The sequence below is a fragment of the Aythya marila genome, assembly GCF_965140915.1.
Source record: "Aythya marila genome assembly, chromosome: 3".
NCBI classification, from domain to species: Eukaryota; Metazoa; Chordata; class Aves; order Anseriformes; family Anatidae; genus Aythya; species Aythya marila.
The window spans coordinates 34,301,811-34,326,695 of record NC_139044.1 but is presented as its reverse complement, the minus strand read 5'-3'; the positions used below and the strand labels follow the sequence as shown (position 1 = coordinate 34,326,695).

The 24,885-nt window shown below is 34.5% G+C and overlaps 1 protein-coding gene across 1 annotated transcript in view; it reads right to left on the bottom strand.

The window, feature by feature from the left end:
* The window catches only part of DNAH8 (dynein axonemal heavy chain 8), a gene marked incomplete at both ends in the record, with an annotated part of 131,818 nt that extends 115,617 nt beyond the window's left edge, over window positions 1-16,201 (bottom strand). Inside the window, 11 exons of the mRNA XM_082758173.1 lie at window positions 1,775-1,874; window positions 2,309-2,385; window positions 3,274-3,471; window positions 4,438-4,584; window positions 5,958-6,059; window positions 8,410-8,513; window positions 12,892-13,009; window positions 13,338-13,514; window positions 14,678-14,841; window positions 15,247-15,436; window positions 16,094-16,201. Of these exons, the coding sequence (XP_082614299.1) occupies window positions 1,775-1,874; window positions 2,309-2,385; window positions 3,274-3,471; window positions 4,438-4,584; window positions 5,958-6,059; window positions 8,410-8,513; window positions 12,892-13,009; window positions 13,338-13,514; window positions 14,678-14,841; window positions 15,247-15,436; window positions 16,094-16,201 (1,485 nt within the window). The remainder of the gene's footprint in view (window positions 1-1,774; window positions 1,875-2,308; window positions 2,386-3,273; window positions 3,472-4,437; window positions 4,585-5,957; window positions 6,060-8,409; window positions 8,514-12,891; window positions 13,010-13,337; window positions 13,515-14,677; window positions 14,842-15,246; window positions 15,437-16,093) is intronic.
* Between the last annotated feature and the right edge of the window lie 8,684 nt (window positions 16,202-24,885).

Sequence of the window (24,885 nt, the reverse complement as noted above, 5' to 3'; positions counted from 1 at the left end):
GTGGAGCCACCTTCTGTGAAAGAAAAGCTATGTCAAGAAGCTTTGTCATAAAGGCTTTTCAAATGAAAAGCCTTGCTGCGGCTTTTCCTCCTTGGGAATTGCCCACAGAAATGGCCTAACCAGTATTGTTAAGAGAGATTTTACATGAGTAAAAACGTCAAGATATTCTTCAGATGTATTCATCTGACTAATAGCTAATATCTGCTATTTTCTACAAACGTCTCATTGATCTGCATGTAGAGACTTCTTCGTACACAATCCATGCTGTGATCTTTGCATAACCTAAGAAAAAAGGAGGCTCTGCTCACTGAATGCCTGCATTGCAGTCAAGCAAAATTTGCCCTGGAATCACATATTAAATTTGCATTGGCAAATTATTTGTACACTTAAAGTACATTATTTCTATTAAAATTTGTTTAGAAAAGATAAAAAGTAATCCAGTATTATCAAATAAAATATTATATCTAGCCAGTTTATTGGTGACGGCTTCTTCAACAGATAAAAGAGGAATATTTATACCCACTTAAATTTAGGTACACAAACTGATGCAGTGATTACACATACTGCTTAAGCAACCACTACTCTCTTCACTTCCTGGCACCACTTCTTACCCCTAATACTGTCTCCTGCATGCTGCTAACAAAAATATACAAGTAGCTTCATGGTGAACTTAACAGAAGAACTGATCTGGATGAAAAGCCCTCAGAAAACTTATTTATTTATTTATTTATTTATTTATTTATTTTTGGACTGGAAAAAGTCAGTGGTGGAGGCAGTGATTTCTTAAACAGTCAGTGCTGCTGAAAATATCTTCATCAAACTAAGACATCAATTGGAGGTTCAGGATGTGTTGTACACAGTTAGTAGACAGGGAAACTACACCGTCAAAAGTGGTTCAGAGCAGCTATGTTAGGCTACATTTTTAAGTCACTGTCTGGAGTAATTCAGTATCTTCTAGTACGTGCAGTTACAGAGACTTGTCACCTCATGTAAACGTGTCAGTTGTCTGACCAATTTTAAACATCTCAAAAAATATTTATATTAGTCTGGTTTTCTAGATGTCCTTTATTCTCACTGAAGAAAAATGGCCATTTCAAGTGAATTATTTTAGTCTCCAAATTAGCATATGAAATAGATCAGATGAATTGACTCCAGAACGAACTTTTTTTCTTGAGTAGAGAGTATGGATGTCAAGCTCAGACACAGGTGTTTACTTTGCAGACATACAAAATCACATTACATGAATTCCTCTCCAAATGTTTAAAAGTCAGATGATGGGAACAGTGCCCAAAAGTTAATTTGCATTTACACCACAGTCACAGTACACTACACAAACCATAATAAATGACATTATAATGAACAAAAATACAATCTACCAAAATTTTGTGCCTATTACATACTGTTGCAGCTTTAGATAAAAGCCATATGTAAATGGCTAATTAACTGCAGAGGCTCCATATAATAACGAAACAAAAACTATATACAAGTGATGTATGCTTGTCAGTAGAGACCATATAATTTACTTGCTGAAGTAGTAATAGCTAAGATTTTGTTTTAACATTAAAATTTGTGTTTTAACAGATTTGCCTGGAAGAGCATGTATATCATTTGCCTACACACTCAGATGTGTTCCTTGTAACAGGAAAGCAGAAGTATAACTTAAACATTTACAATCAGTTTGTGAAACCAGCACAATAAATACAAATTAAGCATATTAAAATATTTGTTTTCTTATTTTAAAATGTTTTTAATTTACTGCAAAGAAATAAAATACCTTTTTAGTAGCTTCAAGTTCTGCTACATAATGTTGAAGAATACAAGAAACTGTATGTACTATTTCTTCTTGAAGGCACGGCATTCTCAGATTTTGAAATCTGTATTAAAAATGAGTATGTATAGTGACATTTCCAAAACACATGTTTTTTTCTTCTCCCTTCCACTTTGGGTACATAAACTATATAAAATGAAAGCAGCACAAATCTAGGAAATGCTTCTCAATCTGTGTAATTTTTTTTGTTTGTTTATTTTGAGCAATTTGACAAGTTATGCCCTGGCTTCATTTATTTATATTTTTCTTTGACTTGTTTTAGTAACTTTTGGTATGTACAAAATAAACCATAATGAAATAAAGAAACAGAAAAGTATGTTGATTTGTATTAGAAAGCTAAAACACACTGCATCGTTCATAACACCAACAGTAAAAACATTCTTATTAGACCCTTTTTTCTAAAATTAGACATTTATTTAAATAGTGCTAATCAGTAATTTCAAGTTGCTTTAAAATATTTTAAAGCTTAATTGCCAATACCTTTGAAGTAACTGGAGTGCATTCTGTGAAGACAATATTCTCCCAAAACATGTACGCATAAATGTCTGTATCTGTACCTAAAGGATATGTAATTTAGTATAGTTGTTTTCTAGTTATGTTGTAATATTTTTACATCTGATCATTTCTTAACATAGTGCTATTTAAAAGTGTTACTGCTTAAAACACAAAACAGCAGCCTTCACTGGTCTATGCTTAATAAAGGTAATAGCTAGTGTCAGTCAAGCAATCTCTTAAATTGCCAAACAATTTAGCAAACAATGAATATTTAGCAAAAACAATGTATTAAAAACAGGAGCTTTGCTCATGAAAAATCTAACCATGTGTCTTCAGCCTAATAAATTACCTCCATCTAGATCATTCTCTTAGATCTCAGAATTTTTGTCATTTTGGCTGCAAAATGACAAAATCTCAGTGAGGACTGTACGATATATCTTACAGCTTTGTTTGGAAGAAGGAGTGGAGAGTGCCTCCCTCCAGACAACTACAGACTATTTATTTCTGTTCCACTTGCTGTGAAGACATATATCCTCTTGAGATGCTTTTTGAATTAAGAGTTCCAATACTTTTCCACTTGGTCTCTGGAGTACAGTGGGACTTAATGCTTCTCTTTCCAGACATGGCCATGGCTAGACATGAATGCCCACTAAATTAAGGCAGATTTGTAAATTTGGGAACTATGTATGTATAATGATAGGAAAATGGGGAATTATTTAAATATTATTGGAGAAATATATATTCCAGAAGGTAAGGATCTTTTCTTTAAATATGTTCATGACCAACCAATGTAAGAGTTAAGTAAAATATCATTATAATAACTTTTAAAAGCATAAAAATAATAATGTGCTCTCTTCACAGTCCAAGATTTCACTGACATTCAGGAAGATACAGAGTAAGTAATGATGAGATCATTCCTCAAGTGAGTTACAGACAGCAATATTACTTACCTGTAAAGCTTCAACTTTTGCCATGAAGTCCACAAAATCCACATCAAATTCTGTTTTTCGTGGATCAAGGATGTCATATTGTTTCTTTTGAACACTTTGGTAGATATTTTTGAATTTTATTGCCATAATATCTATCCCTTCAATAGTAGACATACTCAGTGCACCAAAAGTTTGGACTACAGTTATCATCTCTGTAATCTAAAATATAGAAGTTATGTTCATGCTCATAAGAAATAATTTGCTACTTCCTGTATTAACTAAAACCAGAGGAAAATAATCTAAACAACAGCCAGTCCCCTCAATTTAACTACTGTATTCAGAAAAGTGTTGCTTCCAACTTTTAAGTCAAATACCTTACACAAAGCAAGCTAGCTCAGTTTTCAACATCAGTTCTCAACATAACAAAATACAATGTAAAACCATCTTCATTTTTCTTGATGGGGAAGGGTTTCTTCTTTGTATTTGACTGTTATGTTGAATAGAGTAATATGGAAAAATAGTTCAAACATGACATATACATACTAGTGACATAATATTTCACTGAATTAAAAAAAAAAAATAAAAAAAATACACCCACAATCATATTGATTAGCATGTATACATCACATAAGGAAAACATCAAACAATCACAGAATTCCTACCTTGTGATGACTGCCCAATTATCTTTCATCCCTTGTCTGACTTTATTCTGCACCTAGGAGCACCTGTAATCTTTTCCATGCAAACTCTATGAATGCTAGTTTAAAATCCTTTCAGCTAAGTTAGCTAGCTAAATGTTAAGACCACAGCAAGCAGCGGAATCATCTGCATAACTGTGTTCAGCAGTAACAGGAGATTTTAATGACTTAAGTCATGCTTCAAATAAGATAAGGTGTGATATTTTTTCAAATAACTTTAAACTTCTGACAATCATAATGTACATCTAGATTAGTATGGAGAGAATTCAGCTAATTAACAGAGATAAACTGGCAAATTCAATAGGACGTTGCAAGGTAATTGCCTAAAATATTGCCATGACTTACTCTATGGAAGTGCATAGTTGCTCTCAATAAAAGGCTCCTTCACAGGTTAATTAAGAGCACATATAGTTGAGTCCACCTTGTGAAACGTTCTCTGGAGGAACCCTATTTCTCCACTGATATTAACAGCATACAGTATACTCACTTTTTCTAATCTCCTACAAAAAGCTTCAGACTTTCCAAAAATGTACATTTCTGATACTTCAAATGACTTTTCTCCTAGAGTTTCCAAAATCTCTTGCTTTGTTTCATGAAAGCATTTCTGATACTCTTTCAATAGGAACATGCACTCCTAAAAAGTGAAGAAATAAATACCATATTCATTATGGTATGCTCACGGGTAAGAGATTAGAGAATCCAAACCCCCTGTTAGTGGGTAATTATCACAGAATCTAGCTTCAGTCAACAGGCAGTAATGGCTTATGTAGAAATCTTTTCTTTTAATATTTGTAGCAAACACTTGCAGCATATTGACATACAACTGCACAACCCAGTGAAAGACAGTCATAATACTTTGTCTTTGCCACTTCTTCCTCTTCATGCTCTTCCCCCGCCCCAACGTGGGGTCCTTCCCACACCAACACAGTCTTTCACAAACTGCACAGAGGTGGGCCTCCCACTGGCTGCAGTTCAGGAACTGCTCCAGCATGGGTGAATTCCAGAGGGTGCAGTCCTTCCAGAACAGGCTGTGCCAGCACACTTCCCCCGTGGTCAGCAGTTCCTACCAGGAGCCTGCTCCCACATGTTCTCCTCCATGGGCTGCAGTGTGGATAGTCTGCACTGTGTCTGCCCCACTTTGATCCTCCATGGACTGGAGAGGACAATCTGCACCACCATAGTCTTCTCCATAGACTGCAGGGAAATCACTGCTCTGGCACCTGGAACACCTCCTCTCCTTCCTTCTTCACTGACCTTGGTGTCTGTAGTTTTTTCACTCACATTTTCTTCTTCCTCTGCCTCACACAGCTGCCATGCATGTTTTCAATCCTTTCTTAAAGATTATCACAGAGGTGCAACCAGGATCACTCATTGTCTCAACTTTGGCCAGTAGTAGGTCCCTTTCTGATCCAGCTGGAACTCATTCTATCCAATACAGGACAGCTTCTGGTCTCTTCTCACAGAGGCCCCCCCTTCATCTCTCCACCACTACCAAAACCTTACCATGTAAACCCCATACATATGTCTTTGTGTGTAAGGTAGGAAGTCAGTAGCTGAGGTCTTCTAAAGGAGAAGGTACAAACGGAGTCAATATTGGCAACCAGTAACCCCACAGCTAGAGGTATTTTGTCATGGCACATTTCATGTCTTTAATTTGTTCTTCATGTACCACCATCACCTGGTAAAGAGGAGGACTCTTAGCGCTGACAGTGGGTTATGCAGGATAATGAAATTCCTTGTTTGCAAATATGGTGAAGATGCTAGTTCCAAGATCAGTGACAGACGACATTGATGAAAAGGAAGCCATTCTAATTTCATCAAATGTCAGTGGGATAAGAAATGAAAAAATTCTTACAGAAGCATGAAATAAATTAGGAAAGAGGTGTGAAATACTTGATACATATTGAAATGCACAAGTAAGTTCAAGAAAGTATGTGCTTCTTTGTGCATATCAATACGTAATCAAAAGGTTTAACAGGTAAATAACAAAAATACTAAAACACAAACCTTAATTTTTCCGATGACTATTGGTATCTCCTGTTCCCATACACAAGAAAAGCCACCATCTGTAATATATGCTCTGCATGTCGTGACCATTTGATTTGTAACCTAGAGCAAACAAATGAAAACAAACAGGTCTCAAGCTTACATGGAAATTCACCTGTTTCACAAAATCTGACAAAATTTCCACATGCATATATTATTACTATCAGAGTTTGAATAAATTTTATATATGGGAATAATAGTGGCTAAATAATGTAAGTAATACATGGGAAAAAAAATCCATAGAAGTTTTAAAACTTTCCCAGAAGTGTACTCAAGTCCCAAGAAGTATTTATGACTGCATGTAATTTATAAGCACAGCAATACGTAAAAACAGAATATCACCAATCACACAAGAACAGGGAGAAGTTATTTAACCCTAACTATTCTTCACTTACATTGTCATCTTCACACTTTGTAATGCATACTTATTTAAATGCTGCCATTTAAAGAATTTTCTATATTAGCAGCATGTCTTTGCCTTAGTCTCCTATGAATAAGAAAAGGGGAGAATACACTTCTACTTTTCAACCACTGAAATCCAAAGTTTTATAGTGACACAAAGAGAGAGGAGAACAGGAATGAATGCAGAGACAAAAAAAAAAAAAAAAAAACACATCTCGAAGAACAGCAGCAGGTAAACAATCTTTTCTGTCTGTTAAATATTGTGAACAATTCAAATTAGTTCATGTTTGAGTACTGTAAGCACGTCTTAAGAATCCTTAAAAATAAAGACTGCAAACTGAACCACTGCAAGCAGCCTCACACTGTAACACAATTACTGGTGAGGCTGTAGGTAGGACCTCCAGTATCCCCTCTGATGATCTTTAAATGGAAGTACTCACTAAGGCTGACAGTTAAGCCACTTGAGCTTTGGTGAAAAATGCTTAGCTTGAAATGCAATTATTTCTTGCTACATCATAGAACAGTTTACAGTTTCATGTAACCAGCTTGTCTGTAAACTAGCCTCTACAGTGAAATGCTCAATTTTTTAGACTATTAAGTATATTATCACGTGCCAACATACAAAAATGTAAAAAACAAAACAAAACAAACAAACAAACAAACAAACAAAACACAGAAAAAACAGTTCAAATGGATTCAAAAAGCGTAACAGTTTTATATTGCATGACCCAAAGTGAAAATGTGGGATCTGTAGCTTTAACCCTTTTATGCATTTTAATCAGTGATACAGCATCATAAATAAAGCACTAACTTCTCATTTTCATTTGCCCAAAGGAGAATGATCAAATGATCAAATTAGATCTAGTGTGTGTTTGTTTCTTTGCTTCTAAATCCTGTCCTTTTGAGAGAAAATAAAATAAAAAAATCACTCATTAGGTCCTTTTTGAAAACCACAGGAAAAGATAAGAAGACTAAAGTGAAATTTGTCAACTGGGCAATGACCATTAACACTGTACGATATCATAGCACAAAGTGTAAAAGAGGTATGAAAACACCATATTTGTGGGAATTCTGCTTTTCATCCAAACTGAAATTAAGAATGAAAGAAACTAGGAAAATCCATGTTTAAGACAACTCCACATTTAAGAGGATTCTGAACTTCAGTTAGAGTGAAAATTGTTCTTCAGAATTAGAAATGAACTACTAACAGAAACCTAACATGAATGAGAGAGTGCCAGAAGCTGGTAGCCTAATGTATAGAGGGGAAAAAAAAAAAAAGTTATTAGGAGAATAAACATATTTTCAAAAAGGGAGAAAGTAGAATTAAACATCCATTTCCTTTTGCAAAAATGAGAGCCAAGGATAACACCTTTGGATAAACTTTACTTTCTGCAGGTTTCTAGAAGACTGATTCGTTGCATTTCCAGATTGCAGATACATACAGTGTATTTTAGTTATGAAGAACTTCTTTGTTCTAAAACCATTACACAAACCATCTTTTCCTACAGTGAATACCTGGATTTTGCCAGCTAGACAGTGTAATTATCTAGCTGGTCTTAATTTTCTGTTTAATGTGTAAGAGTTTATGACCTGAGATTCAGTTAACTTTTCAAGTATGACTTGCTTCTAAAAACGGGAAACTTTTGTCTTTCTTATCTTTTTGAGGAATAACACAGTCAGACTGAGGGCCATCTGCTTAATCAAGTCTCCAAGGCTGATAATAAGAGAATTCTGGGGAATGCGGTGATTTAGAGAACAACAGATCATAACAGATCATTTGTCAATAAGATAAGAAAATTTAATTTTGCTGAATAATAAAGTTCCTTCCAACAGACAAGTCTCTACTCCAAGTTCAGTCCTTTCTTGATCAACATACTTCTCTTCCTTTCTCTTACAGACAGGCACTATGTTACCAGTTTTTAGCAAGTGTCCTACTAATTTAAAAAATATGCTTTTTTCAGAGAAAAATCATATGCTTTTTAATAATGAATATTAAACTTAATATATTTACCTTTATAAACAATGATGTCATTCTCTCAGAAGTATTGTAATATCTTGAAACACTGTGAATCATCCGTATAGCATTTATCAAGTTCGGTATTCCACGTGTCATAGCTTCCTTAAAGTAGAGTTTTGAGAAAAACTTTACTTTCTATTCTTAGCAACTGTATTTATTACATTGACAATATCTAAATCGCATTTGTTAGGGTTGTTCAGCCTGGAGAAGAGAAGGCACCAGGGAGACCTCTTAGCAGCCCTCCAGTACCTAAAGGGGGCTATAGGAAAGCTGGGGAGGGACTCTATGCCAAGGCATGTAATAACAAGACAAGGGGTAATGACTTCAAACTTAAAGAGGGTAGGTTTAAATTATTCATTAGGAAGTAATTTCTCCATCAGAGTGTGATGAGGCACTGGCACAGGTTGCCCAGAGAAGCTGTGGGTGCCCCATCCGTGGAAGTGTTTAAGGCCAGGCTGGATGGGACTTTGGGCAACCTGGTATGGTGGGAGGTGTCCCTGGCCATGGCGGGGGGGTTGAAACCAGAATTCCCTTTAAAGTCCCTTCCAACCCAAACCGTTCTGTGGTTCTAATATGCAGAAATTGTATAGAAATTGTAATTACCAAGCAAATATCAAATACTCCCAAGATGTTCTTACATTTATTACATAATACATGAGACACTGTCTTGTAAGAGAGGTTACTGTACAAGACCTTCACATTTGTCAAATAATCACTACTAAAGAAGGCTTAGTTCAAAAAAAGTTACTTCACTAAAAAAATGGAAAGCATCCAAAGCATATGGTACCACTGGAGGAATAGTATCTGCTTAAGGAATGTCTAAAAATATTTCTTTATGTCCATAACATTCTTCAGTCATGAGTCAAGACTAGAAGCAAATTATTTGTAGTTCGTTCATGCAGATACAAAATTTCATGGTATAGTGACACTGAGAAAAATGACCAAAAAGTGTGGTTTAAAAATAATCTCCAATTGTTGTGGCTTAACCTGGCAGGCAGCTAAGCACGACACAGCTTTTCACTCACTCCCATTACAGTGGGAATGGGGGAAAACTGGATGTTAAAAGCCATGGGTTGAGATAAAGACAGTTTAATAAGAAAGGAAAGGGGAAAAAATACACAAAAGTGATACACAGTGGAATTGCTCACCACCGGCTGACCAATGCTTAACCAGTCCCCAGGCAATAGTAATCCATCCAGCCAACTCCCCCAACCAACTGTTGGTACTCAACAATTTCATACTCATGGTATGAAATACCCTGCTAGTCAGTTTGTGTCAGTTGTCCTGGCTGTATCCCCTCCCAGCTTCTTGTGCTCCCCAGCCTCCTTGTTGGCAGAGCAGTGTGAGAAGCTGAAAAGTCCTTGACTTAGCATATAAGTACTACTCTGCTTAACAGTTAAAAGCGTTGGTGTGTTATCAACATTATTTTCCTCATAAATCTAAAACACAGCACTATACCAGCTACTACGAAGAAAAATTAACTCTATCCCAGCTAAAACCGGGAAACCAACGTATTATTCAAATATTGAGAATAGTTACTTAAGAGCCCTTGTACTTAAATATACAAATATTTTAAGAGGTATGCAGATAGCAGAAGTTCCTCAATTCCTTTGGTCTTGAGTGACAGGCAAAAAAGAAAAAGGGAAAAAACTCACCACTCTAAGTGGTCTATTCTAAATTAGGCAAGTAGATCTCATATGAATTTGGAAAATACTGAGGGTAGGCCTCCCCTTCCTCACAAAGTAAAAGAAGGCACATCCACCAAAAACGTGGATGAGGAAGAGGACTGGCACAGATGATCAACCCTGCACAGACTAAAAAGACAATAAAAGACAATATGATGGTTTGGTTCAATGTCAAGAATCAGCACAAGAATCAGCACTTTTTAACTATAAAACCAGAAAGCTCTGGGATTGTGTTCTACTTTGGAAAAGAAAAAGACAGGCCCAGAACTGACATTTTAAGTACCCCTATACTAGTGAAAAATGTTGCCCGCTGGTTACCTGTGCCACTGCAAACTCATTCTGGTGGAGATACCGTGCTCTGATAAAGCGTAAGGAAGAAGATTCATCTCATTGTGCTGCTAAAAGGGCAAACTTCAATGAGTGACTGCATCTCCCAGCACCTTGGTGCTGCTGCTGACAAATTCAGGTTTAAGGAAGGGATGCAAAGCTACAGAAGCAGTGTACTTCAGGTGCCAGCCCTCAGGACCAATGGTAGTTTGTGCAGAATTTCCATCTCTTCTAGTGCTGCAGGGATTGTTAAGAGCAGAACAATGTCCCCAACCAAAAGATCCTGTGATCAGGAGTAAAGCCACACCAAGGAATTCAGCAATGAAACCAAAGCTACTGAACAGAAGGTTGCTAGAAGAGAGGTAAGTGGCATGACTTTCCAGCATTTTACCTGAATAATGTTGACAAGGATTTACTTGTCACCAAACAACTGGTCTAAACAAATAGGAGAGAAGCTAATACAATGGTAACATAATGCCACAGGCCTAGGAAAGTTCAGTTCTGTAGACCACAAGAGGTAAGACAGCAGATGAGTGTTTAGCCAGGATCTCTGAAATACAACCTTCTCCAAAGTCTCTCCAAAGGAACCAGAGCATAACTCACTTTGGCCAAAGGATGACTGATGGTTCCAGTGTTGGAGGAAGCCTTCATTGCACACCTACACAAAATACCCTAAAGGCTGAACTCTTGCTTGTAATTTCTGTAAGGCTTGAAGAAGTAGCACCAGTGGCACATCACAATGATATCACAAACACTGTACTAGAGGATTAAATTAAAATTTCAGTTTTGTCTGGCTCAGCCATTTAGCTCTAAAATAGCTGAAAACCTCTTTAGGAACTTAGCAGAGCTGCAATTCAGATCATCAAGAGCAAGTAAGTTTGACTGTCACTACTTAACAGAGAAGCCAAGATCCAGGAATTAACTTTGGCCTGCAGACTCGAAATACACTAATGCCGGGGACAGATGGAGAAGGCATCTGCACATGGGAGAAAAGTCTCTTTTTCATCTCGATGAAAAAGAAAACCCTGGATACTGGACTGTATAGAGATTTCTCTTATTCAAAGCCCTGAATTAAACACTCATTCCAAATTTTCAGCTAGTTGTAGTCTCCTTCAGCTATAGATATGTGACATTGCATACACCAAATACCATATTTTATGCACATGCTGAATATCAAATCTGTATATATTCTATGCCTAGTCTTTTAATATTTAATGTATTTTAAGTACCAGATATTAAATTCAATTCAATCCACAATGCAATTATTTTTAAAAGAGAGAATATTCAGCTTGGATGTCGTTATTTTTTATGTTGGATACAACAGAAAACCCTGCGTAAATTATCTTGGTCTCTGGAACAATGCTCCAAGAGATTAAACTAATTCAGATTTATCCAAAGTGTTCCAGATTAAACAAAGAACTAAGTTCATTTTCCCCTAATAGTAAACTAACAATCAAACTCTTTAATGGGTTTCTACCCACAGATAGATTTATTTAAAATAAAAAAAGTATTCTATCAATTCCTATGAAATAGCTCGTCTGGTACACACTTGACTATGATTTTTATTCCCTGGTTCCTGGCGCCCTCTAGTGATAGGCTGAAGGACTGAAGGTAAACTGCTTAGTATTAGAGTCCTCATTTCTTCTATTCCATCCAGTATCATCTCTGTATCATAGATTATCACGGTCTTTTTGCTTCCCCTCAGTTAAAACTTTGAAGTAGGATCCTAAACTGCAATAAATTGAAAAAAAAAAATGCAGCTCTCCCTGACAGCAGACAGGAGGCAGGTAGGATCAAAACACAGAGTACTGGAAAACAAGGTGGAACAAGCAGTTTTTCCTAGGGTATTTCCTCCTTCCACCCTATTCTGCAAAAACCTTTAGAAACAAATCCTTGTTATAACAATAAGTATTAAAAATTAAACCTAAAATTTTGCTTTGAATTAGGGCTGAATAGTCTACATGGGCAATCTTTCATTTAAGTTCTCACTAGCTGTTACTTCTACAAATAAAAACAGTTAATATAATTTTCAACACCAAAATATTGTATTACCCTGAGAGAAACATTTGGGACCTCATTAGGTTTCATTATTTTTTATATAATTGAAATTTTGTTATTTTGATTACAGCTGTGTGATTATTCATTGACATATGGAATTTTCAATTAAATACGTATTTTGAGATTATTGCACTATAAAATATGTATATTTCAGCTCATTTAAAAATAATATTGGCAGCAGGACTAACTTGGCAATCACATACATTTTTTTTAAATACATATTTTTAAATATATTGCAATGTAATACATAATAAAATGTTTTAATTTAACACTTAGTTTGACAGATGTTTAGAAAAATCAGTACTTTTAAGCAAATACACAGAAGTATTCTTTTGCTGTGAAGTTTGTCTTATGGACATTCTATGTAAATATCTAAACTATGCTTAAATAATAATGAAAGGCATACTTACAAGGTCATAGTTATAAAGTGGTTGACAAACGTTCTCAAGTGTGTATAAATATTTCACATTATCTTTTGATTCGTTTGCTGCATCTGTTATTCTGGCATCTAGCTCTTGCCACATCTAGAGGAAAAACATGACTGTGAAAAACTTTATATATAGTGAACTACTTATTTTAGCTTGCACTGATGTTCCAGAAGCAAACTTTGGTAAATCGAATTTTAAAGGCCCTGACAAAAAAAAAAAAAAAAAGTTATTTTTTCATTATTATTTTTTTTTTCCTAGATCTCTAGTATCTTCTTCGTTCTCTCAATATATTAAACACACTAGCACTTTTCTCTTAATTCTCCTCAGGAAATCTCTCTTAAATGTGATAAAAAAAAAATAATATTGCAAGCTTTGTCCACTATAGTCAAAACCAATATAAAAAAGGAAAAAAAAAAAGAATTACCTTCAGTAATCTAGAATGTGCAACATTCAGAATATTAATGACAGCTTTGCAGTTGCGTCCTTTGATCTGCTCAATAAGGAAATTAAATTTAGCGGACATGCATTTCCAGTGCTCTAGTTCAGTCAGTGGACCTGAATCATCAGCTTCTTTCCTCATCTGTTGACTCTCAATCAGAACCTGCAAACAATTTGAAAATAAAATAAAATAAAATAAAATAAAATAAAATAAAATAAAATAAAATAAAATAAAATAAAATAAAATAAAATAAAATAAAATAAAATAAAATAAAATAAAATAAAATAAAATAAAAATCTATTGTCGAGAATAGACAAATCATAAAAAAAGAAGAGAAGGAATGTTCTGAGGATACTAACTAAACAGGAACAAGCACGTTAGTGTCACATGAAAATGGTTCTGATTTGTAAAAGAATCCTAATTCAGAATTGCAGTTAATGCTATTCTTATACTGAAGTCAAAGCAACAACTGCATTATGTTCAGCTGCTGTCAAAAATTGGGTGGAACTCAGCATACGCCTCTATTTATTTTTGTTTTTCTGTAATCAGAATTTGAAATGCATCCAGTTTTGGTGGGAAGAAAAAAATATATATATATATAAAAAAGTGAAAAACTATTTAATAAATGCGTTGCATATCAGATGTAAAAGTCATAAATGTACTCATCTTTGTACAGATAAATATGCATACAGCTCTGTTTACATTTCATTGATATTTTTATTTACATGCCCAGTTTATACGGATTCAGTATTACAACAAAGGGTTCTGTGCTTTATCCTGGAAATCTCAGACAATAATTTCTTGGATAACTGAGACATCACCATTTAAGATTTGCACAGAAACACCAGATGAAAAATGCCATGCTGGGCCTCTTCCAAGAGCAATATCTCATGCCACAAATGGAGCAGAAACTTAATATGTCATCACATATTACACACACTGTATATATGTGTGTATAGATGTATATATGTTTATATGTGTGGTATACATGTATGCAGTCTGCATCAGCATTATTCCTTTTGCATCCCTCTGTCCTTTCCTCTTTATTAATATTATATAATAATTCTCTTTATTATATCCTCCTTATTTGTGTAGTAACAGTTCTGAAACTTGTATTCTTACTAGACTGCCAGTACCCATGGAAAAGGACTGCCTTCTCAACTTCATTTGTCTATAGAAGTGAAGCAATCAGCATGTCTACATGTAAGTATGACAGTATGTCTAAGACACAGTTTTAGCCTTAAAATAATTTCAGACAAGTTTCATATATCATTTTTAAGTATCTATCCACATTCGTGTTGGACTGATGTGTTAAAACAACTTACTCTTTCAATTTGTCTATACCAGATCATAAGTACTTCCTCTAGCTGGTGAACCATATCAGGATTATCTGCTGCTGCTGTTACTTCCTCAAAGGACTGGAGTTTAGAAAAGTTAATATGATCTACTTGTTTCAACTGAACAGTTCCTTCAATGCTTATTATAGCCCCTGAAAAAAAAAAATAAAAAAATCATTAATACAAAATTAAAAAGTGATTACAATACAGAACCAATTAAAACTTGAAAATTTGTTTCTACCAGTGTAAACAATTTAAGTTTACTGATCACAGAAATGTACTTCCAAAGTTTTAATGTAGCAGCCATTTCACTGCAGTTGTATAAAACAGAAAATTCTTTTAAATCCAGTATGTCCTTCCTTAGAAGTAACATATAACTAGATAATTTTCTCAAGCAAATAATCTATCCATGTATTTAGTATGCAATTAATTGATCATTTTATTTTTTTCCTTGAAAAAGAATGGGGTAAGTTGCTTACCTATGTCCTACTGCATTTAAAGGGAAATTCTTATATAGAATTTCTCTAATGTGATCATTTCCTAAATGCAAAGCTTACCTTCCAGAAATGAAAGGTATCTGTTAATTGTTTCCACAAAATTTTGTTTGTCTTTTGTATCCTGTTTGGTCTGACTTAAAACACCCCAATTATTTGTTGCAAGGATAGCTGGGAGAAAAATCTTTTCTATCATATTCCTAACACCACGTAAAAGTCCTTCAGTAGCATCCAAAACACAAAAGAATATATCCTGTAATGTAACAGAATGATCATTAGTGATGCAATAACTTATACTGTAAACAGTATTATAAAACCAACAATTTTTTATAAAGTTACTCTGTTTTTGTGTATGAAAACTTTAATTTAAGGATAAAAGTCTTGATAATTTATGAGAATCCCATACAAATCTAATAATTTGTCTTATATAGTTGTAAAGCAGAAAACCTCATGCCACATGATTTATTTAGGATAAACTTGCATTTCATACATTCAAAGATACATAAAAGAGAAAGGTACAAATAAACTTTTTATTTCCTGGAGTTTGCTGTATATAAAGTCTTCTAGGTAAATGTGAGTCCTTATAGTTTAGAGATTTTGTTCACACCTACAATGAACTTAGTGTCATTAACTTCTTCTAAAATGTTAAGGAGGAGAATGAGAAACTAATCTAAATGTTGATTTCTCATTTAACAAGAGCTCTGCAAGACACTGAATTCACAGGATATTCTGAGTACTTGCTGAATGCATCATTGTCTCCCCAAAGAGGGGAGCACAGAGTGTCATACAGGCTAACAATGAAAAACTGCAGTAATCAGTAACTTTATGTATGTAAGAACAATAACACAAATAAAGAAACAAGAATAGCTACTTCTTAAGTTCCTAGTTTTTAAAATATGTGAAAGAATACCTCATGTATAGTTTTTGCATTTATAGGACTGTCATTCTTAAAGCGAACAAAAAATAAGCATAGCCCGACAAATTTGTCTGGTGTGTTGTCCACATACAACTGCATCATTTTACTTCCTTTTACAACTGCTGGAAATGTCCGACCACATTCTGAAAAGAATTTCACAGGTATCACTATATTTATTTATTTATTTATTTATTTATTTATTTTTCTTAAAGTAAGGTATTATAAACTGTTTGAAATATAGTGAAATCAAATTCAACAAATAAATTATTTATTTTCTTCTTTTGTAAGAGAAGTAAATAATCCATGGTTGTTATCCACACAATTAAAAATCTATACCAAGCCTACAATATATGCCTCACAAAGCACTTTCAGTTTATTGTACTACACTGAAAAGGGAATTTACTTAGGTCCATCTTTCTGGGGTAATTTGCTGGTGGCTGAGATACCTTATAGGCTGATTCTTATTCACTCTATCAAAGATGTCATACCCAAGTGAAAAAATAGGGAAAAATGAGTAGGGAGGCAGTAAGGAGTTAGAGAGGAGTGGCATAGGAAGCAGAAATGGTAGAAAAAGCAGTGTATGGAAAACAGGCAAATGGTAGAAGAAAGTGAGGCAGTCTTTAATGTCCTGCTCAAAAACATATTATATTGATATACTCAAAGAAAATTAATTAAAATTATTCTGGCAATCTGAATTCTATTTTTTCCTCATTTTTGAGTGCTCATATTTCATCTTGTGCATTATTTCAGTATCTGAATATAAGCTAATATGCAATGCTAAAAAAAAAAAAAAAAAAAAAAAGGACGAATTCTATCATGTGACAGCTTATTAACATAAGATTCATCATTAGATTTTCAACCTTCAGGTTTACCACACATTTCTGCCAGTAGGTGAGGAATAATTGGCTGCAACAGTCTTCTATATTTTTGATAAAGGTTAGCAGTAGATGAGTGGGCATAATACATCTATACAAAAGGGTGATAAGGGGGTGAGATACTCTCAGTTCCTCTGTGAATATAATCCTCTGCAATTTGATTGTTTCTTATAAGTAGGTAAGGGAACAGCATGTTCAGAGCTTAGAAAATCATTATGCATTTTAGACATCAAATTTTAATTCTCTACTGAGCATTTGAAAATCAAACATTTTAAAACATAATAAATGCAAATTCAAACAGGTTTTATGAAAGAAGTTTCTAATGAATTGAAGGCAAAATTCCTGGAAGAAATAGTTGCAAACAATTTAGCATTTCAAAATAACTTCTCTTTTTATAGCCCTCCATTCAGGAAAGGCTGAAATTGGTGGTTTTTTTGTTTGTTTGTTTGTTTGTTTGTTTGTTTTTGTTTTGTTTGTTTGTTTGTTTTTTCTGGACAATTTCACAAAGCAAGCATTTACAATATGCATTTTCAGTCCTTACAGCAAAAGCCTGCAAAATTATGAACAACTGAAAATCAGATTTTATTCTGGTAATATTAAACACATTTAACAATAGATGATATACAATATAGATGGTATACATCTGCTTTAATGTATTAATGTTGTTAAAAAGTTACCTATTCCTGGTACATCTCCTTCTTGATAGAAAATTTTCAATGCTTTACTTCCTCCCTTGGCAAAAAAATAATCAAATGCATCCAACTGTTAAATCAAAAAGTGAATACTTGTTACTCAAAATATTATTATTTTTATGTTGATTTAAGATGTGCAGCATCATTTGAACATGCCACTGCTTAAGGTTTTGATGGCATTTAGCATTTATACTTAACATGTTATTAGAAGTTGCAAAACAACATAATAGACCATTCAACTATTTCCTTCAATTACTGAACCTGCATACACAGGTTCCCGATAATCGTATAACAAATATTTGTGATCTTGACAAGTAATGCAGAGAAACTACAGGGTATTCTGTTACTCTAAGAGATCTGCAAGTCTCAAGTATCAGCTGGAAGTAACTAGTCATGAAGACACTTAGCAACATATATAGCAGGCTTGCATGACCTGACATATCCTGCTGTTGCAACTCTACTCCCTTAAAAGTAAAAGATTTGTTTGTAAAACTGAAATAACATCAGACACTAGGATTTTACCCTGGAGATACTAACTGGTCACATTTCCTCAAAAACCTTTTCATGATAACAAAGATTTTGCTGACTTCTGGACGGCCAATTATCTCAGCTGAGGGAAACCATAGTGACCCATAATCAGCTTGCTGTACCTATCTATGAAGTGACTATTCTGAAACCCTACAAGTCTCTGGACAGCAGTTTTGATTTTGTCATGTTATACAAGGTGTTTTGGAAAGTACAAATTGTATTGCAAAGCTTTGAAGTGAAAACTGTTTGCATACAGATAATCATTTCAAAAAACATGCCTGAAATTATAACCAAGGCTTCTAAAATCTGGATTTCCAAACTGTCCTAGGCAATCTCCTGGTGAATATGTGGTTCACAGGAAACAGAGCTCTAAAAAGCACTGAAAGAAGGCCTGGGGGAGATCAGAAGGTCTCAGAGCATGGAGTAAGTATGGGTACTGATCTGGTCAAAATCTAGCTTCTTTCACAGCCTCTGTACTTATCTGCAAGGATGATGAAATCGCTAAGATATGGCTTGGCATTCAAACTGTCCAACTAAAGGGCTCTACTTGGTAGTTACCTCCTTCCCATAAAATATATATATATATATACACATATACATACATATATATATATATATATAAAATTTGAATGAGAAGTGAGGTAGGAAAATAAGTAACACCCAAATGGACATAATTTAAACCCACTCTTCTGAGAAGACAACACTGTGCAAAAATAAAAGAACTAAAGGCAAGGCAGATCAAGAAATGTACACTGTGCTTTCACTTAGGTTAATAGGCAATAGTTGATAACAGGGTTGGAACTGAAAGAAAAAAAAAAGAAAAAGAAAAAAGAAAAATCCCCCCTGAAATAGTTAGATATATATTATATATAAAGTAAATAGATAAAGTGCTCAAAGGTCAATGAGAAAATCAGAGAAAGATTCACTACAGCAAAAAGTACTCCAACTTGAGAGCAAAAGAAAGGTGAACAGTAACTTCTGGGCTTGCATGATTTTATAAATGAGGTAAGATGTGAGCTATCTCTGTGGCTACTGCTTCTGCAAATACAGCTTCTGGTTCAAGTGAATGTAGTACAAACACTTGGTGTGTGAATACACCATATAGGCTGCTGTTTTAAGGATAAAACTTAATTTACATATATCAAAGACAGTACCCAAAGACTCTTATGTGTCTGAGTTAATCAGTGTAGAACAGCAATTTTATATGAAGTCAGGATGATCAAAAAATACGTACCATTTAGCAAATGCAAAGAAAGGAAATGTTAGTTGATTGACAAAACTTAAAGTACTTCTATATTCTGTAAGCATTAGGAAAAAAAAAAAAGGACTTTAAAAACATTTTATGGTGTATAAATATCAATAAAGAAACAATGAACAATGATTTTGATCAGGACTACATTCAGCTTGTAACTGAACAGCTGAAGTTCTAACAAGTGATATATTTGATCAAAAGAGACAGTATCTGTTTGAATTTTGAATGCTAAGTCAAATCTCTAACAGCCGAAAAAATCATGCAATCAGAGATGGCAAGGGCTGTAAGTTTACATATATTTATATTGAATTTTGATGCTCTACTAAAAGAGAAATTTAGCTGTTTGCTCCTGATTTTTTAAGCACTTTGAAACGTTGAGCTTTCACAAGCCCCACAAGTTTGGAACCTTTTCACACAATAAATTCACTTTATTCCTTCTTTTAAACATTTAAAAGAAACTAAAGCAATCATAATCAGAAGTTATTTAATGGGTCCTTTCTAAATATAATAGCATTAATGAAGTTTATTCATCCTTCCTCTCATCACTAAATAAAATTCTATATTTTCCAAAAAGGTTCTATGAAGTTACATGTATTTTTGCAGTCTTGACATTTCAGTCAAGACTTGCTTTACAAACAAAATCTATTATTTTTAGAATATAATAATGTCAGGCTGAGATGGATGAAACTTGTTGGAACTGGTGGATATGACAAGAATCTCTTGGGTCAAAATAACAGCAATAATTATGTTTTCCTTGAGGTAAGAAAGATGAAAAAGCTGCTATCAAAAACACAGGGAATATTTGAAAATCTTCCAGGAAACTCAGCTGAATGATTTAGTCGGGTATCATTTTAGATGAGTCATGTGCCTTATTAATCACATTTTCTGGTAGAAACAATCTAAATGATGAATAACATTTCATATCAAAGGGGGCAATCTGCTACATATTTTGACTAATAACCAAAATTCAACAAACGTACAGAACAGACTCACCGAAGGAGAATCCAAAATCATTTCTTCCACAGTTGTTATGTCTAAACCTAGCCTGACACTGAGAACTTCAAACACGTATTTATATGAAGCATCAATTTTTGTTCTTCGATATTCCCTTGCTTCTTTGTATCGAGCCTAGAACATTAAAAATATCTTTCAAACAAAAAAATACAGAAATTGATCGCAACACTAATTTGCTACTTAACTTGCAACGAATGCTGAATGCTACTGTCTTGTATTATAAGAATATATAACTACTCCATCTTTTAAAAAATATGTGAGTTTTCAGAAGCTAAAAAGAGCAAAATACTAAGAATTATTATAAAACAAAGTCAACTCAGAATATGACAAGGAGAAGCAAACATGAAATATACTACAGTAGATTTCAAGATATTTGTGTGCCATATTACCCAGTTGGTTTTTTTTGTTTGTTTGTTTTTTTTCTACAATCGATATTTCATTTTATTATATCAATACAGAAATTTAGCAACTTCAAAATAAAGTATCTAGAGATGATAAATATTTGCAGGAACTAAGCAGTTCCTACTAAGCTTTGCTTCAGTGTAAATTACTCAGTTAATATCTCCTGCTTCCTTCCAATATAACTTCAAAACAAAACACTAAGAACAGATTAACTTTTCACCTGGAATAAAAAAACTGAATATAAACAAAGAAACAACAACAACAAAGAAAAAATTTACTTATACTGAGTTTAATTGTCTATGAAAAGAACCAGAAACATATTTCAAGACCTAATGTTGAATACTAAACCTGTTTTTCTTTTAAAGCTTCTTGCAAGGACAGAACTCCACTAGAGCTCCGACAAAATTTAGGCAACCTGTGGCTGGCAGCAGAAAAAGTCTCTTGGGAAGAGGAAAAGGCCATTTGTCGAGCAGGTTTGGCTCCAGCATTTTCTGGTGCAGCAGGCACAGACAGGGTGTCTTCCACAGTACTCTTTGCTGCCTCAGGATGGGGCCCAGCATCTTCCCCAGTGTTTGAATTTTCATTATTACCTTCTTGTACACCTTCCATTCTGAAATATGCCAAAAAGCGAGTGTTTGTAACAATTCACATTTTTCAAGACTAACTTTTCAAGAGGACTGTGAGGAATGGAAATGCTGGGAATAAAAGAAAGGAAAATGAGAGCATCTCAAAACTGACTTGCCAGGTATATAAACTTAATAGTTTCATCAAGTCCTCTCTGAGTTGTTAAGAAGATTTATATATATGCTTTTTGATAGTTCACAAATGTCATACTGAAGATCATTACAGACAGATTTTTAAAATTAATTTACCATACAATTACATCTTGAGGAGCAAGTAGCAACATAATAACAAACTATTAATACTTTTACTGAATACCTGATTACTGAGAACTAGAAGTGGTTTACATATAAATGTTTTATTTATATGTTAAGTTGTAAAATATGCACACATACTCAGCAAATGAGCTTACATAGAGGCTTGTATAGACTTCCAAATCAAGTCTTAAAGCATTGCTCCCATAAGCATTTACTCTGTATTTTTATAAAATATGCCCCACCATGCATAATATCCTTAACACATCTAAGTGTTTGCAGATATAATTTAAGATGGAGGGTATGGGTAGTATTTTTTTCAGCAGAAGCATTTTTATTAAATAGAGACATAGTAAAACTATAAGCTTTATCTTGATTTAAATTAGTACAAGAAAAAAGAAAAAAAGATTTTTTGTCATTGAAAACTTATCAAGACAGTAATAACACCCAAGACTGCACAGTTTTCTAATGTTACCAGCAATGTCCTAAAAAAATATACCGACTGGCAACCTCTTTGCACAACGACATTTTTAAAGTTTTGCACAGTACATTAAAAGTTACTAGAACACTGAACACATCAAGAAAACTTCATCACAGTGCAAGAGTCAGACTTTCTCTTAATTCTGTGACTAACCCCAGATGCCTAAAATACTAGCAGGTTAATCATTCTTAGATGAGGATTTCTAAAACGGCCCAAAACAAAATATATTCATGGATGACAGCTAAGCAGTTGGCTGCTATACAAAGGTGGCCCTGCCATTTTCTTCCTTTTTCTACTCCACTACATCAAAAGCCCAATAAAGGTTTGGTTTGTGAATCCCAAGCCTGTAATTCATGGCTACAAAGAAGTATCTAAATCATCTTTACCTGTTTTCCTATTAGGAAGCATGCTCATCTGCTTGCATTTGCCAGCTGTCATCAGTCCTTTTCAGTCAATCTTAACATTCTTAAATACACAGATAATTGTTTTGTTCAGTGCCCTCAACTCTACACATGGATTCAACAACTAGTTTTAAGGAATTGTAACCATCAGTAGAGCTCCACCTGAAGTCATCATCTTGTGGCTAGTTTAGTCCTCTAAAAATAGCTTGTTCAGCCACATGGGGAAGTCATAATGGATAAATTTTTGCAGAACCCGTGTAAACACCCAGGGTAACAGAGAAAAAGAAAAACATGGAAATTGCCATTCTACTCAGTGTACTATTACCATGAAGATTAAAATAAATATCACAAATTACCTAGTATTTCATATTACAGATGGCTTTAGACAGCCAATCACAGTTATAACTGTGTGTTAAATGCTCTTAGACACCATTGCCAGCTTTAGGAAATAGAAAATTTGGCTGACATGAAAAGTAATGATGGTTTTACATTACTAGCTCCTTATTTTTGCCCATGATTTGCAAAGTAGCCAGTGTTCTGTGGACTTTGGCCAGGTAATCATCTCTTACAGAAAATATTATCTTTCCTGAAGTAAAAGTACTAGGAAAAAACATCTTAGGAAAAGTCACAAAAGTCACACACACGCACCAAAAAAAAACCCAACAAATCAAACCAAACCACCACCACCAACAAAACACAAAACAAACAAACAAACAACAACAGAAAAAAACCTTAAGATGTAAAGTCTGAATTTATTAATAACTTTATTTTCCTCTATATTAATCTGACTGGGCTGGACATCTATAAGGTCAGCAGTGGCACTTTTGTCTTTGAAACTCAGGTTGGATGTTAATTTCTTTGCCTTTTGCCATTGTACCATTGTACATGTATCATTGTACCATGATGTTGATACTTTAACCTAAACTTCAAGATTAGAGAGATGGGTTCTCACAGCTTTCTTTAGAAACAAAGACTACATTGTATACCAGCATCCTCCCTCACTCTCCAAACATATATGCACAAGTTGTCTGGTGTCTAGGCTGAGATTTTCAGATCTCAGCATGAGAAGAGCATGATCTTCAGATGAAAACAGCATGAACTCCAGCTGACTACTTATCCCAGTTATAACAGTAGATGTTCTTTTATGTTCAAACTTTCTTTTCCTACTCTCCAGATGCCCTAAACCTTGTCTACAGGGCCTATTCATGCAAAACAAATGAATAGTGAGCCTAGTTTCCAGCACCATCTTTTACGTACAGTTGAAGTATAGCATAAACCAACAAATTCAATCTTTCCACTTTTCCTTGGAACTCAAATCCAAGATTTAGTATCCTTTATTCTACATCATTCCAAACACTGGCAGTATTTCTCTCCCTCTTTCTCGAAAGTTTTGGCAAAGGGATAGCAGTCATTCTCTGGTTTTGATAGCAGCTTGAAGAATGTTATTTGAATTTTCTTATTTTTATGCAGAAAATGTTTATGCCTCTCCTCTGAACTCTGAGATTCAGAGATGAGGCACTGCTCTGCCTCTGAAATCTAGGCAAACTTGTAGTCCCCAAGCTTCTGTTTGACAGAATCTGAAGGGGCTACCAGGAGATATCCCCTGGTCTGTATAGTGTCTTGGTCCTTGCATTTTTTCCCAAATTAGCCAGCAACTACTGACCACTATTAGAGAGGGAACACAAGGGAGAAAGATCATTAGTCTGACATAGTATGGTAGTTCTGATTTTCTTATGTTCTTAATCCTAGAGCTAAGATCCAACCCAAATGCTTGGTTCATAACAGGTTTTGCCATTAAAATAAATAAATAAATAAACAAATAAACAAACAACATGATCCCAGCAAATCTGTAGAAAAATGTTGACCAATGCACTAGTTCTTTATAAAATAATAAGATTAAAATGGTGGTACCTTGTTTACCATTAGCACCAGTCCATTGAAAAGTGATTCTCCCAACTTCTCTCCCAACCCCTTTAGAGCAGCAGCAAGTTGACAGTAGGACTTAGGGAGAGGAAGAAAGAAACAAAGTCTCAGTGCTGCTCCATAGCTGCCAAGGTTTCCACAGTCCTTGGGGCAGCCTCACCTTGGGGACCAGCCTAAGGGCAATTCTAAACCTTCCAGTTTCAGCAATCAAGTACGGTAACGGAGCCAGCCCAAATGGCTGGGAGCAGGGATACCCGTTAGTGGGATGCCAGGAAAGCCCCATATTGCTCCAGAGGAGCACATCTGAGAAGGTGCGGGGAGGAGGAAGGGAAGGAGAAGCCAC